Genomic DNA, 19677 nt, shown 5'->3' with positions numbered 1-19677 from the left:
AGAATCTTCTTGGATTATCTTTAACCTTTATCTGCCAAAGCCATCTCCTATCTCCTTTGCTTTTCTGGTTTCCTTCTTAAGGATGCTTCTACACTGTTTACACTCTTCAAGAGATTCAATTGATTCCAATTGGCTATATCTAATATGTTTCTTCTTTTATATTCTTGATTAGAACCTTAATATCATTATTCATCCATTGGCCCCTATTCTTACCATCCTTACCCTTTGCTCTAACTGGAACATAATGCCCCTGAGCTTTGCTTATCACACTTTTAAAAGCCTCCCATTTGTCAGTCATACCTTTTACCTGCAAACATCCATTCCAGCCAATTTTTGAAAGCTCTTCCTTTACAACAATTAACAACTTTTAACTCTTATGGAAGACTTATCCTTTTCCATTACTATTTTAAAACTAATACATTTATGATCACTAATTCCAAAGTGTTCTCCAACAACACTTCAGACACTTGCCCTCCCTTATTTCCCAATAGAAGGTCAAGCTTTGCTCCTTCTCTAGTAGGAACGCTTACGTATTGATAAAATTTTCTTGAACACATTTAACATTCCTCACCATCCAGACCTCTAACACAATGGCAACCTCAGTCAATGTTTGGAAAATTTAAATCCCCTACTATTGCAACCCTGCTCTTGTATATATCTAAGCACACTCTACATATTTGCTCCTCAATTTCCCTCCAACTGTTGGGAGGCCGACAGTACAATCTCATCAAGGTGGTCGTTGTTTTCTTATTTCTAATTCCGGCCCAAATATTTTCACTTGTCGATCCCTCAGAAATGTCTTGTCTAATTCTCTTTACGGCGGCACGGTGGCTTAGTGGTTAGCATTGCAGCCTCAGTGCTAGGGACCCGGGTCCGATCCCACCCTTGGGCGACTGTCTGTGCGGAGTTTGCACATTCTCCCCGTGTCTACGTGGGTTTCCTCCGGGTGCTCTGGTTTCCTCCCACAGTCCAAAGATGTGCAGGTTAGGTGGATCAGCCATACTAAATTGCCTGTAGTGTTCAGGGGTGTGTGGGTTATAGGGGGATGTGTCTGGGTGGGATGGTTCAAGGGGTGGTGTGGACTGGTTGGGCCAAAGGGCCTGTTTCCACACTGTATGTAATCTAATCTAAATACAGTAGCACTGCATTTCTTAATCAAAAATGCCACTCGCCCTCCTCTCCTGCCTCCCTTTCTATCCTTCCCAAAATATCTAAAACATGGGAATTCCTTCTTTCAGCCAAGTTTCTGTAATAACTAAGATATCCCAGTCCCATGTTCCCTTATGTGCACCAAGTTCATCTGCCTTGCCTGTAAAACCTGTTGCACTGAAATGCAGTTAAGTCTTTAGACTTAGTTTGTCTGATTTGCTCTTGTCTTTTTTTTTAAAAAATTAACTTGCTTTGTCTGATTCAGAACCAGTGTTCTGTCTTTCTATTTTCACTGCCACTTAGTACCCCCACCAACCACCCCAAAGCTTACAGGTTCCCAAAATAAAACTAGCAAATCTCCCCACCAGGATGTTGGCCACTTTCCAGTTCAGGTCAAATCCATCCTTTTTTGAACAGACCTTCTCTGTCCTTCAAGAGATCCCAATAATCAATGATCTCATGACCTCTTCAGCAGTTGGTTTATCTCCCCTCTCCTTCCGTGCATCTTGGTCTGCTTTAAATGTGATCTTTCCATGTATACTTGACCTCCCACTTACCAATGGTAGCTGTAGCGACAGAGAGGTGAAGGTTTAATTTTATTGCGACTTTGATAAATTCACTATTGGTCCAAACTGGGGCAAAATTGATTGTAAAGCTACTTCATGGCCTTTAATTCCATGATCTTTCCTTAAAAACACAAGTTGAGTCCATCATTTTTGTTCTGCATTTCACAGTTCCTGATCTAAGTACAAAGAGGCTGTCAGTTTGAAGCAGCTTATAAAGTTGGTGGCAAATGGCTGTCTGTACGATCATCTGATCATGGAAGTATACATCTCAGCGAATGACAACAGTTTTGCATGAAGCGAAAAGTGTCTTTGTATGGAACAAAATGTACCTTCAAAAAATTTTTGCCAAAGGAACAACTGGTAGTTAAAGTTTTTTTGTTTTGATAATTGAGGGAAACTGCAGTGCAAAATGTGCATCAGGAGGCATGTTCATCTGCTTCGTTGTTCTTGATCTGTCTATCACTGTCTGTTAAACTGATCTCTGGAAATGAAATGTAGTAATGAATGGCCTAAATCAATTCTGAAGCTGAACTAATCAGTTCCAAACTGAACTTCTTAGAACTAAAATAGTGAAAACGTAATTCAAAGTAAGTAGATGCTGTTGTTTAATGGTTGTAGAGAACATGATATACGGTGATGTATTAGTTGCACATCCTTAATGCAGAACTACTTTAGATTGGCTTTCTCTTAAACCAGGTTGATACTTGAAGTAGGACCTTCGCTAATATATTGTAGACCTTTCTAAACAGCTAAGTACAAGGAAGCTGAAGTTATTGTTCCCAATTAGCTCATTGTTATGGGTCTCCCAAAGATATATCCACAAAACTGCTTTGATTGCCTGTTAAGACTGACCACAAAACATAGGTACTTTCATTAGACTGTTTACTGTGGGGATATTGCAATGTGTGTTTGGAGTATTTTCTCATCGATTAAAATATGTAGTTTTTAAAAACACAACTGCTGCTCAGAGTATGCTTTCTTTTGTTCATTTTGCCTTTTCCCCACTCCTGATCGGAGGACTGTTTGTCTCATTTTATAGTCAGAAATTATAAACACTGCTTTTAATACATCATCTGTAGAATTGGAATATAATTCTGTTCTTCTGCTGACTCCTTTCCCAGTGTGACATTTTTGGGCATTCTTTAGAAGTTCATTGGAGCTGCTTTAACACTTTTTATCCTATTAAAGATGAATTTTGTTGTGAAATTGCTAAGGTTTCTGTGGCAGTTTTAAATATCTTTTTCGTTGTTTCAGCACGGTTTTTGTGTTTTTGCTTGTAGTTTTTGCTCTGTCAAATTTGATTCAACTCTGCAGTAAGAAATTCCTTGCCTCCCAGGGCTTAGTTTTGAATGAAGGACCATGTTCTATCTTTGTTCCGAAATCTTCGTTTGGCTTGGAGGTCTACTTTTATTCTGGTTGTTTCTGTCAGTGCCCTGAATGGTTTTCTTTACCAGTGATTCTTTCTAAGTAAGAGTTGTTGGATAAACTAATTTTTTAAAACACTCTGCTTTGTACTATCAGGCTTTATGCTTCTCTTTGTTTCTTAATCTTAAAATAGATGCACAAATATATTTTCTCAAACTCCAGCCTTAGCTTTTACACTTTTAAAAGTTGGTGTCTGGGGGGAAAAAAGCACTTGCAAATGCATCTTCCACTGTAAACAGTTAGGGAATCCTTTTGCATTTATAGGTAGGTGAATGTTGCTTGCTTGGTGTTCTGTACGCAAGGCAGTCCTAAGAAACAACGAATTAAAAATGGCTCTAAGAACTATCTTTTAGAATAGTTGGAGATCACGCTTCAGTTGTGGTGCTTCTGGAGTTCAGTTTGGCTGGCTTTGTAAGTTGTCATATGACCTGAACCTCAACCTGAGCTACAAATCTTCAGAAAACTCGCTATTATTGTCTGTCTGCTTTGTAAATTGCTTCTCTGCTTATTAGCCACTAGCCACCAGAAAAGCAGCAGCATGAATAGATGAATGTTTAGAGTCAATTTGGGTGTATTTTTAGTAATGTCTAGCTGTATTGAACACATGCCTGTAGATGGGGGTTTGGATGAGAAGGTTTCTGGTTGGTGCTGAGCTGTTTAACATAAATACAGGTGTGCAGCTGTTTCTCAGAGCTGCAATCTTCCCTTCAAAATATAAGAAGAATTGAACTTTCTGTACAATTGCATTTGAAAGTTTAGTTGCACGTGCAGTGATTTTACTCCTGATATTCTGTTACCTTAGTGCTTCAAATGTGTCATTCATAGCGAAATTAGTTTAGTCCAGTCTTACAGGATTTGTTTAGCAACTGTTCAAAGTCGTGTCTGGCTGACTTCATTTAACTTTTGTCAAGGATTGTTCCACAAAGGTGACAACCATATCCTGAGTTGTAGCAACAAAGAAAAAGGACTGTTGCCCAAATACTAGCTGAACAGGGGCAAGTGATTGTTAAAGTAGCGATTAGCCACTGTATCGTGGTTACTTGGATGCTGAGAGCTTTGTTGGACGAACTTCCACTTCTTCAAAAACAAAATTATCTGACAAGTTGTCTAGGTAGATGCTGCGAGCCAGAGCACTCTCTTCACTTGGTTTGCACTCTGAAGGATTACATGTATATTATCACTTGGGTATTAAAATAACTTAAGTTGATGATAAATAACACTACTTTTATTATGTAGATCCACGTGAACACAAACATCCATTTTGCCTCTTGAGCCTGCTCTGTGATTCACTGAGATCATGGCTGTTCTGTGACCTAACTCCATACAGTTTTTCCCACATCTTTTAATTTTTTGTAGATTTTTTTGTAGCCTGAAGATATTAACAATTGGTCTAGTGTTAGTTACTGTTTACAGGAAAGAGTTCTTCTCTTCAACATGTTTTGCATGAAAGTGTCTTTTAATCACATTCTTTAAGCTTTGGCACTAATTTTTAAGCTACAATCCCTAGCCTTCGATTCCCTAACTGGAAGTAATTTCTTTCTGTCTATCTCTATGTTCAATCATAAGACAGGATTCGAAATTAGGCCATTCGTCCCATCAAGTCTGCCCCATTATTCAGACATGGCTGATAGGTTTCTCCACTCCCATTCTCCTGCTTTCGCCCTGTAACCCTTGATTCTTTTTGATAAGCAAGAAGCTATCTGTCTTAAGTATACTTCATGACCTTGACTGTACAGCCTTCAGTGGCAATGAATTCCAGAGATTCCCCACTCTCTCTAGGTGAAGATGTTTCTCCTTATCTCCATTCTAAAGGGAACCAAAAGAACTGCTGATGCGGTTCTGAGGAAGGGTCACCAGACCCGAAACGTTAACTCTTCTTTTTTTTTCTCCTCCTCCACAGATGCTGCCAGACCTGCTGGGTTTTTCCAGCAACTTTGTTTTTGTTCCATTCTAAAGGGCCTTCCTTTTTAATCTTAGGCTGAGCCCCTCGGTCCTGGTCTCTTCCACCAATTGAAACATATTCCCAATGTCCATTCTGTAAGTTTCAGTTAGGTGCTGCCTCAGCCTTCTAAACTCCATCGAGAATAGACCCAGAGACCTCAAACGTTCCTCATATGTTGAGCCTTTCATTCCTGTGATCATTATCGTGAACCCCCTCTGGACTTGCTCCAAGGTCAGTACATCTTTAAGGTGTGGGACTAAAAATTGCTTGCGATACTCTTAAATATTGTATAAAATACTCTAAATGTGGTCTGACTAGAGCTTTATTAATCCTCAGAAGTACATCCCTGCTTTTATATTATAGGCATCTCAAAATAAATGCCGACATTATATTTGCCTTCCTAACTACTGATTTTTAACCTGCAAGTTTACCTTGAGAATCCTGCACTAGGACTCCCAAGTCCCTTTGCATCTTAGATGTCTGCATTTTCTCTCCATTTAGAAAATGGTCCATGCTGCTATTCTTACTAATAAAGTGCATGACCTCACACTTGCCCATGTTATGTTCCATCTCTCACTTCTTTGCCCACTCTCTCCCAAACTGTCTAAATCCTTCTCCAGCCTTCCCACCTCATGAACACTACCTGTCCCTCCACCTATATTTGTGTCATCTGCAAATCTAGCCAGAATACCCTTTTATTCTTCTTCTAGATCATTAATGTATAAAGAGAAAAGTTGCGGTCCCAACACTGACCTAAATGGAACACCACTAGTCCCTGGCTGCCATCCTGAGAAGGACCCTTTCATCTCCGCCCTGTTTTCTACCAGACAGTCTCCTGTCCGTGCTACAACCCTAACACCATAGGACCTTATCTTACTCCGCAGCCTCCTGTCAAAGGCCTTCTGCAAGTCCAGGTAGATAACTTCCATTGGCTCTCCTTGGTCTAACCTACTCGTTACCATCTCAGAGTCCTAACATGTTTTTGGGCATCATCTCCCCTTGATGAGACCATTCTAACTTTGCCCTGTTTTACCATGCATTTCCAAGTATTCAGAAATCTTATCCTTGACAACGGACTCGAGACTTACCAACAATTGAGGTCACACTAATCAACATGTAATTTCCCATCTTTTGCCTTACTCCCTTCTTAAACAAGGGGTTAAGTTAGCGATTTTCCAGTCCTCTGGGACCCCCTCTGACTCCAGTGATAACTGAAGGATCAACACTAATGCCTCCATTATCCCTTCAGCTAATACCTTGAAACCTGATTTTAAAACTACCTTTTAAATTTCAGAAAAAAACTGTAGCTTGCATATTCTCTCCTCCTAGGTAAATTTTTAGACTCCAGATGTCATTCTGGTAAATCTGTGTTGCACTGCCTCCAAAGCCAACCCATTCCTCCTGTGACTGGTGCTCAGAGCTGCTCACAGTACTCAAGCTTCTATATAACCAGGGGTCTGTATAGCTGAAAGAGAACTTCCACTCTTTTTTTCTTATTCTAATCCATTAGACTTGAAAGCTTCCATGACATTAGCCTTTTTGACTAATTTGTACCTAATTTATTTTTAAAGATGTGGACCCCAATTTCTTTGGACTTCTACTAGTTCTGGTTTCTCACCACTTAAAAGTACCCTGTTTTATCATATTCAGATCCAAAGTGGAGAACCCTTTGACCACCAACGCAACATTTCATATGCATGACTTTGCCTGCTCATTTTGTCTGTTTATATCTGTCTAATATATTTTCATCTGCACAGTTTTTGTTTGTTGAGGTTCCTTGTATTTGTTGTTGAATTGTGTGCAGGTTGTAACTTTTAGTAATGGTTACAGTATCGATATAGGTATTTTAATTGCAGATCACAAGGTCTGATCTGGAATATATTTCTGGAGGCTCCTGTGTGTTAACACCAGAATAAGAGTGTACGGGAGAAATCTGCACAAGGAGTATTTGTGCTTCAAGACATTAATTCTCCTTTCCCTTTTCTTAGTAGTGAACCAGCTTGGGGGAATGGTGCATCAAAGGTAAGGAACAGATTGTTGTAATTATTGTGTATCTATGCTAGTCTTTTATATAATTTTAAGCTCCCCAGAGTAACAGATGCCAGATGCTGCAAGTAAAAATAGCTTTTAAACTTTTTTTCTAGTATCCCTTCCTTTTGTCACAGTTTTATTAGAAAGTGAGGGAGTGTAGAATTGCCAGTACCATGACAATATAGTGATATACGTATAATTAACATAGGCTTGCAGTCTACAGGCAAAATTGGCTTGGAGGTACTGTGCTTTATTCCACAGCACTATCTCTGCTTCAAGTTTTCTTTTGTCTGATATGCTTTTCCATGTAGTTTCTGTTAGTTATGTTTAAATGTATTGGTGTGGCAGTCACATTCCCAGTTCCTAAAAGTGCATTGCAACTCTGCAGTGGATTGTGGAGATTTAACAATTAGGATTGTTTGTAAACTGTAATGCTTCTGATGTAAAATGTTTGTACTACTTTTGAGATTTTTGTAAAGACACATTTGCACTGTGCTTGTCTTCCGCTTTTGAACCTCAAACACATTACACACGCACACGCACGCACCCCTACCTACCCGCTGCTCTTGTTTTCCAATCACTGTCACTTTTGTGATAGCACGCTCAGATCGCGCTCCTCTTTGCTCTTCCTGACAAATTTTTTATAATGGGGGTTGAAAAAGCTGTTAGGTTCCTACATTATGTGGGGCCAAGATAAAAACTGGATCAACTCCTGCAGCTTGTCCCTTAGTTCAATTGTAGAATGATAGAATCGTTGTTTAGAATGAAAAACACATCTAGGAACCTAGGAATTGGGGTGAACCATTCAGCCCCTCACACCTGTTCCACCATTCATTGAGATGCTTGATCTGTCACCTGACTCAAAGCACTTGCCTTTGGCCCATGTTCCTTAATGCCGTTACTTAACAAAGAAATCTAAAATTTAAAATTAACAACTGATCCAGCATTCACTGCTGTTTGTGGAAGTGTTCCAAACATCTGTCACTTTGTGTGTAGCCCAGGTTCAAGTTCCACCTCTTCCAGAGGCCTGTAATAACATTGCTGAACAGGTTCATTAGAAAAATAGGTAGAAGTGTTACCTAACATTTTCCAAGAACGGTCTGAAACTTATTCACAGACAACTCCCCATAGTTCTAGAATCCCCAACTTGTGGAATTAGTTTTTCTTTACCTACCCTGTAATTCTCTATCAATATCTTGAAGACTTGATCAGATCACCCTTTAACTGGAATTCTAGAGAAACTGTCCTAACTTACATACTCACCCCTCATAAAGGTAACCCCTAAAGTCCAGGTATCATTCTTATAAACCTAAATTGTACTCCCTCCAAGGCCAATATCCTTCCTAAGGTGTGGTTCCCAGATCTGCTGTGTGTTCAATTAACTTTCTTTTTCATTTCCTACATCTGTTTGGACCATTTTAAAGATCTCTGCGCCTGAGTCCCCAAGTCTGTTTGGACATCTGCTGTGTTTAACTTCGTATCATCTAGAAAGTATCCTGATTGGTCCCTTTTTGTGGTCCCAAATGGATAATGTCACACTTGCTTATGTTGATCTCCATTCTCCACAGTTTTGCCCGTTCACTTAGTTAATCAAAATCCCTTTGTAATTTTATGCTATCTCCTACATTGTCTACAATGTCATCAACTTTGTGTCAAAGGCAAATTTGACTTTCTATGCCATTATTTGCGTTATTCATTAATGACTTGGACATTTGAGGACCTGATATAGATCCTTGCGGGACACTACTGGACATAACATCAATTTGAGTATTTCCCCATTAACCCTACTTTCTACCACGTCCATTCAATCAATTTGCTAGCCATGTCAGTAATTTGCCCTCAATTCTATGGGCATCTCTTATGTGAGACCTTATCAAATGCCTTCTGGAAGTCCATACAGACTTTGACCATCTCCTGTTGACTACCTTAGTCACCTCTTCAAAAAATTCAATGAGGTTTGTCAGGCATGATCTACCTGTTATGAATCCATGCTGGCTCTTCGTAATTAACTGAAAATTTTCAAGGTGTTCCGTTACCTCATCCTTAGACTACAACAATTTCCTTCCTCAATGTTCGGCTAACTGGTTTGAAATTCCCTCATTTTTCATATTCTATCCTTAAGAAACAGAATGGCATGCAATTTTCCAATCTAGAGGGACAACTCCAATCTAGGGACTCTGAGCGATTGTAGCTAGGACATCTACAATATGCTCCCATACAATTTTGGATGGAAAGTCAGGTTCCGGGGATTTGTCACCCTTTGATTCTATTAATTTCTTCACTAACAATGTTTACTTACACTAATTTTATTCAGTGCCTGTTCCCAATCCACTATTAATTTCCTTCTGACTTCCAGCAAGTTAGCCTCCTTTTACACTGTAAATAGAGGCAAAGTAATTATTCAAAATGTCTGCCATTTTTCCCATAGTTACCGTTTCTCCATAGTCATTTGATTTCAGTCCTTCACCCATCCTCCCATCCCAAAACCATAAATACCAGGGCATCCTGTTCCCTAGTGAATCACTCTTGAAAATTTAGAAGGGCGAAAAATGTCTGGCTCAAGACCAGCAGTTATTTTCTTAATTAAAAAGGACAGTGATTTTGTTATTGAAGCATGCAAATAACTTGTGTAATTTTGACAACTGTGGAGCAGAATATCTAGTTTCTTGAGTATTATTGGTTTGCAATGTGCATGTAAACCTGGATATTCCAAACTGTTGGTTAAATCTGCACTTTTTTAATATTCTACTTCTAGGACTATAATGTCTGAAGAGTACAAAGTGCCTGATAAAATGGTTGGATTCAGTAAGTATGAAAATTTTGGATACTTGAGTACAGTAAATATTGAAACAGCTGTACAAAATATTTTGAAATGTATTCATTGTATTGATCTCGATGTTAAATTGATTTTTCACGTTTTGATATTTAGAATCTCTGGATCTGTTCCTTGCAGCAGCGTTAGATAGTTTAAAACTTAGACTCTCAATCAAAATCAGAATTTGTTAAAGTGCTGCAAAACAGACTTATGAGCAAATATCGAGCTCAAGGATTAAAAGGGGCGATAGCACCATGCATACAAAACTGGCTAAGTGTCAGGCAGAGTAATGGTGATCCCGTACTTTTTGACTTGGACTTCCCCAAAGATCAGTATCTGAAGTTTGGTTTTTCTGATATGTATTGCTGTAAACCTTGATGTACAGAACACAAAGGTGCAGCTGATAGGAAACTTAAAAGTACTGTGAAATATGAGAAGAGTATCGGTTTTTTTTCTTTTTTAAAAGTACAGAGTCAGGTTGGTCAAATGCGTGAGCAAGTGACAAATGAAATTTTATGTAGAGAAGTGCAAGGTAATAGATTTTGATAGGTAGACGATAAAGAGAAAACATCAGATAAAGGGTATAAAATGGGCACAGGAGCAGGGAAAGACCTGGGCAAAAATATGAATGTATCATTGAAGTTGGCAGGACAGGTTCAGTGAGCAGTTTATAGTGTGTATGATATCCTGGGCTTCATTAGTAGAAGCTCTCAATTCAAGAGCAAAGCAAGGTAGTAATGTTAACCCTGTTTAAAGCAGTGGCTGGCCTCAGCTGGAGTATTGCATCCAGTTCTGGGCACTATATTTCAGGAAGGACACGAAGGTGTTAGAGGTTGTAGAAAGGATTTACAGCATGGTTCTAGGGTGATGAACTAGTTAGGCAGAAGGATTGAAGAAGTTGGGACTGCTTCTTTGGAAGGCAGATGGCTTTGAGGAGACTTGATACAAGTATTCAGAATCAACAAGGATTTGGTCAGAAAACATAAAGAAAAAACATTATTTTCCCCTGATTTCTGCCACTCTTCAGCTGTGTGTCATGAGCTCCCATGTATGTGCAGATTAACACTCCTGCATCTCTCATAGGAAGTGTTTACCCATGGAGCAGAGCCACTTTTATTGCCATTTTCTCTTGGTGGGCTGTTCTTTTTATTGCCCTAGCTAGAAATAGTGAAACTGTCCGTTTTAGTACAATGTAGTTTGAATAATGGCCCTTTTCTAGAATGTCAGCTTGTATTGTCCAAGTTACTGCTGAGATGCTAATTTAAATATTGTGTGCACAAAATGGAGATAACTTTGAAGTTCCTTAGCTGTTCCAGTGTTTTTAATATGAACAATGAAAATAGAATCATGATTTTCTTTAATCAAATACAACGGGATCTTGATCACATGAGCCAATGGGCCAAGGAGTAGCATTGAAGTTTGATTCAGATAAATGTGAGGTGCTGCATGTTGGAAAGGCAAATCCGGGCAGGGCTTATGCACTTAATGGCAAGGTCCTGGGGCGTCTTGCTGAACAAAGACACCTAGGGATGTAGGTTCATGGTTCCTTGAAAGTAGAGTCACAGACAGGATAGTGAAGGTGGTGTTTGGCATGCTTATGTTTATTGGTCAGAGCACTGAGTATAGGAGTTGGGAGGTCATGTTGCGGTTGTGCAGGACACTGGTTAGGACACTTTTGGAATATTGATTGCAGTTCTGTTCCCCCTGCTGTAGGAAGGATGTTAAACTTGAAAGGGTTCAGAAAAGATTTACAAGGATGTTGCCAGGGTTGAAGGGTTTAAGCAATAGGTAGAGGTTGAATAAGCTGGGGCTGTTTTTCCTGGAGCGTTGGAGGCTTGCGGTGACCTTACAGAAGTTCATAAAATCATGAGGGGCATGGATAGGGTAAACAGACAAGGTCTTTTCCACTGGGTGGAGGAGTCCAAAACTAGGGAGCATAGGTTTAAGGTGAGAGGGGAAAAATTTAAAAGGGACCTAAGGGGCAACTATTTTATGCGGAGGATGCTGCAAGTGCGGAAGTGAGCTGCCAGAGGAAGTGATAGAGGCTGGGTACAATGACGACATTTTAAAAGGCATCTGGATCAGCATATGAATAGGAAGGATTGAGAGGGATATGGGCCGAATGCTGGCAAATGATGCTAGGTTAATTTAGGATATCTGATCAGCATGGACAAGTTGGACCGAAGGGTCTGTTTCCGTGCTGTATATCTTCAAGACTCGAAGTCCTGTTCTAATCCAGTCAAAGTAGCTTGAAAAGGGCTGCTTTCACTTTAACTTACTATGAATACTCCCGTCCTTCTGTTGACTTTGTTTTATGATTGCTGTCTTCAGTAATTGGCAGGGGAGGAGAACAAATATCTCGGATACAGATGGAATCTGGCTGCAAAATTCAGATTGCACCTGGTAAGTACTTAGTTGTTGAGTTTAGGTGAGATTGTCTTCAGTTTCCGGTTTTGAAAAATTACATTTTAACACCTTTGCAAGTTTTTTTCTAAGATGTATTGGTTTATCTTCAGTATTGTGATGTTGTCCTCCTACCGTTACTGCCTTGCTGATATAGGCTGCTGTGCAATATTAGTCCTGTTATGGCATGTTATGACAAATGTGTTAACAGCTTCAATAGTAAAGCTGTGAGACTTAAGATCTCCCATTTCCTGTTGAATTACCTTTCCTTTTTGCTCCCTTGTAAGATAGTGGAGGTCTCCCAGAACGGTCTTGCACGTTGACGGGTTCACCAGAGAACATAGAGTAAGTATTGTCCGTCTTCTATTCTGAATGTATGTTTGACAGATTACAATATTGTACAGTCTAGTGCACAATTGAAATTTCATGCAACCTTGTGTGTCTTTGTATCCAGTTTCCCTTCCACACACATTCTTGCCCTAACTATCATCCTCCTCCTCTCCTATTAATTTCCCTAGGATGTCGAGATGAACCTATTGCTATACCTTGATACCCTGGAACTTGCAACCTAGTGTACTGAGGGAAAAGGCTGTTACCTTAAGAATTAGCAAGCCACCAAATTCTAATCATTAATACACTTTTCAGTCTTGCTGTGATCCATGACTAAGTTTTCATATTTGATTACTCAAAACAGTTGGTGTATTATTTCAGCAGCTGTGTTATTTTCATTCTGGACATATTACTATGTCCAGTGTCAAAAGGGAAACTCGAATTTCATTTTAAACTCCAATTGCCCAACTTCTGCCTAAGAAAGATCAATGTTGCTTTAGTGATGCCAGGGATTTGGAATGAGAAAATCAGTTGGACAATTGTTGTATCAACTTTCTTGCATGACTGTACATAGCTCGCTTCATTTGAGTAATGATTAACCAAATATAAATAAAAGGGACAAAGTTGCCTGTCAGCTGTGTTGCTCGGTCTTGCGTGTTCTGCAGCGTGAGTCCAGATCTGACAGATCACGTGTTGTACTTCTAATGACCTCAGCATTAGGATATCTTAAATATTGGAAACTTTGGCACTGGAATGATTTGCATGATTGCTACTGCTAATTATGAAATAGGGTAAACAGGTCTTGAACAGTAATATGTCTTACTGTATCTTTTAGTTGCGTTTGTTGGAAGCTTTTTTTAGTCATATGACTCTGGTATTGATATATCATGGTCATATCAGTATGGTAAAAGGCATAACTTCTAGCATAAAAGCAATGGCATTCTTGTCTGTAACTTGCAATCTTTGTTCATAAAGTGGAAGTTGGGACCATTAGTGAGATTGTAAGCTGAAAATTTGGGGACGCAAGCCATGGTCACTTTGGAACTCTGAGTTATAAGTTACTGAGTTACATTCACTGTAACAAGTCCCTGCTCTCTCAGCATTCAAACTTTGCACACTTGTTTCTTAAGCTTTAAAATGTGGTCTGATATGGCTTTAAGTGCATTTTGTCTTTTTTTAAATGAAGAAAGGTTGAGCAGTTTACTCCAGCCATTGACAGAAACAGCTTGTGAGGCCTTAAATAACAAGGTGTGGAGGTGGATGAACACAGCAGGGCAGGCAGCATCAGAAGAGCAGGAAAGCTGATGTTTTGGGTCTGGACCCTTCAGAAATGGGAGAAGAGAAGGCGGCTCTGAAATAGAGAGTGGTGGAAGGTTGATGGTGGAGAGATGATGGACAGGTCAAATAGGCAGGGATGAAGCTTGTAAGGTGAGTGTAGGTAGGGAGTTGGGATGGGGGTTGGTCAGTGAGGTGGGAGAGTAGATGGACAGCTCAAGGAGGCGGGGACAAGAGGAGGTCTGGTCTTGAGATGAGGTTGGGTGTGGGGAGATTTTGAAGCTCGTAAAGTCCGCATTGAGACCATTGGGTTGTAGGGTTCCAAGGCAGAATATAAGGTGCTGTTCCTCCAATTTTCAGATGGCAGCGTTGTGACACTGGAGGTGGCCCAGGATAGACATGTCGTCCAGGGAGTGGGAGTGGGAGGGAGAGTTGAAATGGTTTGCAGTGGGAGGTGTAGTCATTTGTCTCAAACCGAGCGTAGGTGTTCCACAAAGCGGGGGTCCAAGCCTCTGCTTGGTCTTCCTGATGTAAAGGTGGCCGCATTGGGAACAGTGGACAAGATAGACTACATCAGCAAATGGGCAGGTGAGCATCTGTTTAATGTGGGAGGCTTTCTTAGGGCCTGGGATGGAGGTGAGCAGGGAGGTGTAGGGGCAGGTGTAGCACTTCCTGCTATTGCAGGGGAAAGTGCCGGGGGGTGGTGGGACGAGTTGGGAGTGTGGAGCGGTCCCTCTGGAAGGCAGATAAGGGTGGGGAGGGAAATATATCCTTGGCAGTGAGGTCAGGTTGCAGGTGGCGGAAAATGATGCGTTGAATCCAGAGGTTAATGAAGTGATACATGAGGACACGTATTAAGATTAGAGGGAGCAGATTTAGGACTGAATTGAGAAGGAACTTCTTCACCCAGAGAGTTGTTAATCTATGGAATTCCTTGCCCAGTGAAGTAGTTGACGTTATTTCAGTAAACATTTTTAAAGCTATAGTAGTTTTTATTTTTGAACAATAGCGGAATTAAGGGATATGATGAGAGCGCGGGTAAGTGGATCTGAGTCCACGAAAAGATCCAGCTGTGATCTTATTGAATGGCGGAGCAGGCTGGAAGGGCCAGACGGCCACCTCCTGCTCCTAGTTCTTATGTTCTTATAACAAGGGGAATTCTGTCTGTGTTTTTATTGCGGGGAGGGGTTGTGAGGGCTGAGGTTCGGGAAACGCAAGAGATGTGGTTGAGGGTGTTTTTGACCACTGTGGGAGGGATCTTATGGTCCTTGAAAATTGAGGACTTCTGGGATATCAGGGAGTGGAATGCCTGATCTTGGGAGCAGATGCAGTGGAGAAATTGGGAATAGGGGATTGCATCCTTGCAGGAGGGTGAGTGAGAGGTGGTGTATTCTATGTAGCGGTGGGAGTCGGTGGGCTTGAAATAATAGATAGCAGTTTCCAGGTGGTTACCAGAGATGGAGATGGAGGGGTCCAGGAAGAGGAGAGAGGTATCAGAGATGGCCCAGGTGAACTTAAGGTTGGGGTGGAAGATGTTAGTAAAGCGGATAAACTGTTTGAGTTCCTCATGGGAGCAGGAGGCCCCTTTGTTTTTTTTTTAACAATTCAAATAATAACATCATCCTGAATGGTTTGGATCGAGATCCCGCAGAACCAGATTTTTTTTAGTTTTAGTTTCTCAGAGAAGGACACCTTAAGTTTGGAAGTGATGTTGCAAACTTTCAACCTTTATATTGCCAGTAATGTGTCTGAAACAATTGTACATGCTAGTCATAACCCCTTAAAGGTTTTTGGAAAAATTTTTAAAAGATTAAAAATATCAGACTGTTTAGATGGAGCATATTATTACAGCCATTCAATGTGAAAATTATACATTGGGCAGGGTGAGAGCATAACTGCCGATGCTGCATTATCATGGAGGAAGATGGAAGTGTTCGATGGCAGGAAAGAACAAGACTGAAATGGACTTTATTGCTTAATGTTTGCATGCTTAGAGTCCAAGATATGTATAGCAATGCAATAATAGAGTAAGACTAAAGGTTTGTAAATGTTAGTATATTGGTGGGTTTTTTGAAGGGGGGGGGCTGTGAATTGTGACAATACTACGGTTTTAGGAAGTGTATTTTGTCCCTTCTTGAATGATGAAAGGTTGAACAGTCTGCTCAAGCCAATAAAATAAACAGCTTGTGAGGCCTTAGGATTTTTTTCAAGTTGGAACAGTAGAAGCCTCCTGGATGGATGGGGCTAAGCTCCGACAAAGCTAGGATTTTTAGTTTTATTTTCTCAGTAGCAGTTGCTGCTGAGGTCTTGAAGCTGGATGTAGAAGCTGTTTTTCCTCTGTTAAAGCTAAAAGCTGGGCTTCTCTTCCTGGTGCTAGAACTACATGTGGGACAAATCTATTTTACAGAATTTGCTTTTGCTGAGGGCGTGTTTATGGCATGTTACTATATTGGAACAGTTGTATGGTAGTTATGTAATGTTATTCTGTTTTCCTGCAATTGGGTTAGGGTTTCTTTCCAACTTCTTTCTTTCTTTTTTGTCTTTTAACTATAGTGTACGAATAAAGTGTGTTTCACGTCAAGATTGGTAGTTTGACCAATCGAATCGCATCTTACATTTACATTTTCAATAAGGAAATGCTAGGGTCTAGGCTATCTTGATATATTTCAAGAGGATTTGGTCTGGTCTGCAACAGGTCACAGTGGGGAAAAGGTTTGGGAATCATTGTCTTAATGTTCCTAAGCAACATTTGCTACTTTATATTTACCATCTTCTGATGCATTTGAGTCATTGTGAAGAGACGCACGAGAATTGTGTTCTCCTCTTGTTCCTTCCCTATTTTTCCAAAAGGATAAAGCAGCACCAAATTCAGCTTGATTTCTCGCTTGGAAAACAAAAAGAACTGAGGGATTTGTGTCCTGAGCTACAATGCATTAGAGTTTTGTGTGTTTAAAACCTCAAAAAAAACGGATATGAAGCTCATGGAACCGTTTGCCTGAACTAGTTTTTTTTTCTGGAAGCTAAATAATTTTGACCAAAGCAAATGCTCAGTCAGCTAACTGAACTAATTGGTCATAGCAAGAGGTTACATCAGCCTGGTTTGTGGCATTCCTGTGAGGCATTTTGTTGGATGTAATTTAGGTAATTCAATCGTGTAAACTTTTGAATTGTATAGTTGTGTACTTTCAACACTTACTTGGCTGATCACCTTGACTTGCTGTTTTATCAATCAGAGAAGCAAAAAGACTCCTAGGACAGATTGTGGATCGGTGTCGGAACGGGCCTGGCTTTCACAATGATATTGATAGTTCCAATAACGCTATACAGGAAATCCAAATCCCGGCCAGCAAAGTTGGCCTTGTCATTGGCAAAGGAGGGGAAACCATTAAACAGCTGCAGGTAAGAGAAGCCTTTGACAGTATGCTAGTGTATCTTTTATCTCATTTTCAATTATTACAAATGCATCATGTCAAAATCTGAATTTATTTGGCCCAGCAGGTTATTGATCTGACTACTTGCACTGTCTGGATATTCAGGACAAACTATTGCATTCTGCTAATTGGCTGTTTTCTGAAATGTACAGAAAGTGTTCAGTTGTTGGAGCGTACAGTCTTTTTCTTGAGATGCTGATCCAAGCCAATGTTGAGATAGTATTGCTCAAAGAGTAAAAGAGTTCTCTTGGTGTTTGTAGCCAACATTTGACCCTTAATGTAGTCAATAATTAGACTGTTTCTCAGGTTTTGCTGTGCACATACTAATTGTTGTGTTAATAGTGATAGCAGTAGCTTCAAAAGAAATTGTCTGTAAAACACTTTGCAAATTTGTTTTAATTTCCGTTCATCTGTTTACATGTATCTCAAGTCGCAAATACAAATAGACTTTGTTTTTTTTTAAATTTTGTGTTCACCTACATATGGGCTAACAGCTATCAACAATTTGTGAACCTCCAGTCTCAGTTGCTGCATCGTTTTCTGATGTTTAGTCCAGTACTTTGTTTCTGGCCCTACAGTTCCTTGAAATTACTGCACATTCCACAGTGGAGAACTGTTATGGCATAATAAGGCAGGATAGTTCACTGACACAGTTCATATAATGTCCTATGGAAGTATCGTTCCACCGAAATTGGCCCTTGCTTTTCTGTAGTTTTGGAATAGCTTTCAACAAAACAAGAATTGAATTTAAGAGTTTTGACTACCTTTTACTCTTTTTTTGTTGTTGAGCTGATAGAGAAGGAAGAGGAAAAGAGCTGCTTGTTCCTACTGAAAAATTCAGTTATAAAGAAATTAAGAAAGATTTGCATTTATATAGTATCTTTCTTTCATATCTACTACTTGAATGTTTAGTCAGTGACTTGCTTTTTGAACTGTGGTCAGTGTTCTAATGCAGATAATTTGCACACCGCAAACTCCCACAGGCAGCAATGTGATAATACTGAGAATTTGATTTTGTGGTATTAATTGAAGCATAAGTATTGGCGAGGAGACAAGGGGGAAAAGTTGCTTGTTCCTCTTTTTGAAATGTTGCCATGAATTTTTAACATTGACTGAAGAGAGCCAAGGAGGCCACATCTCATTGTAAAAGTGACTCCTTTGACAGTCTCTCACTCCCTCAAAGCTATACAGTGAAGTGTCAGCCTTGGATTTCTTTGTGTTTTAGAACAACTTAAACTTGCACTTTCTTCTAGCTTTAAGATCTGAATGCTACCAACTAGGCCACGCTGTTTATCACCAACAGTGATAATGTTTTTGGGAAAACAATTTGAATGAGCCATGTGAAACTGCTTCCCTTGCTCACTCTGCACAGCTGTACGCTTGCAGGATTGTGTAGTTGAGGCTTGAGACTGTTCTCCTAACTGTTACTAATTAGTACCTTCCTACCTAATTAATACCATGCAGTCTTTATTAATAGTGTGAATAGTGTACTTACCTTGGAGAAATAAGGAATGCTGTTGTAATTCCTATAGGTTCAGGGTTCTTTGGATAAATGCAGACAAAACTGGTGATATTTAAGGGAATTTCAGGATGAGAGTAAAACTAAGCTTTGCCCTTCACTACTAACGGTTCGTTGAAACATACCTTTTGGCTATCTATTTGAACACTCCCTGGTAAAGTGTAAAGTTAAGTCCATTTAGAAGGATTTGCAACCATAAAAGTGCAACATTGTATCTTATGTGCCTCAGCTGTTGGGAACCTCCAGTCAGTGAGCAGAAGGACCACTGACAGACAAGATAATGTCATATTTTTACAGCACAGAAATGGCAACCCAGCTCGAGATGCTACATAACTCGGTGCGCCTTTTCAGCATAGGTCTGAGAATGCAAATGATCCAGGATAAGGCAACCTTTGCTTAAGTGAAAGTATTTCTTTAACTAAACTTTGCCCCATTTGTTAAAGGCTTTCTGTAAACTTTTAGCAATTTTATCCCTTAACATGGATAGATTTGTTCTGTTGAGAATCAAAAGGCTGGTAATCATAAAGGCCACGAAACTCTGACTAGAGTTAACCAGTGTGACTAGACCAAACAAATGTTAGATTTTACTTAACTGATTGCCAGAATACATTTGTTTGTGTGGTGGCATGATCCTTTTTATCTGTGTCTTTCAGGAGAGAACTGGTGTAAAAATGATAATGATTCAGGATGGACCACTTCCCACAGGTGCTGACAAACCACTGAGGATTACAGGAGATCCTTACAAAGTACAGGTGAGTTGACTTCAGTATCTGCATTGTGATAATCAAGAA

At 39.9% G+C, this 19677-nt stretch overlaps 1 protein-coding gene across 4 annotated transcripts in view; it reads left to right on the top strand.

Moving 5' to 3' along the window:
* The window catches only part of fubp3 (far upstream element (FUSE) binding protein 3), a 111985-nt gene that overhangs the window by 38926 nt on the left and 53382 nt on the right, over nt 1-19677 (top strand). For all 4 annotated transcript variants that reach the window (XM_048559013.2, XM_059638185.1, XM_048559015.2 and 1 more), the window contains exons 3-8: nt 7071-7104; nt 9869-9918; nt 12260-12331; nt 12619-12676; nt 17170-17335; nt 19540-19638. In XM_048559013.2, the coding sequence (XP_048414970.1) occupies nt 7071-7104; nt 9869-9918; nt 12260-12331; nt 12619-12676; nt 17170-17335; nt 19540-19638 (479 nt within the window). The remainder of the gene's footprint in view (nt 1-7070; nt 7105-9868; nt 9919-12259; nt 12332-12618; nt 12677-17169; nt 17336-19539; nt 19639-19677) is intronic.

This window comes from Stegostoma tigrinum, chromosome 29 (assembly GCF_030684315.1).
Source record: "Stegostoma tigrinum isolate sSteTig4 chromosome 29, sSteTig4.hap1, whole genome shotgun sequence".
NCBI classification, from domain to species: domain Eukaryota; kingdom Metazoa; phylum Chordata; class Chondrichthyes; order Orectolobiformes; family Stegostomatidae; genus Stegostoma; species Stegostoma tigrinum.
The sequence above is the reverse complement of the archived record's forward strand: the minus strand, read 5'-3'. Positions and strand labels throughout refer to the sequence as shown.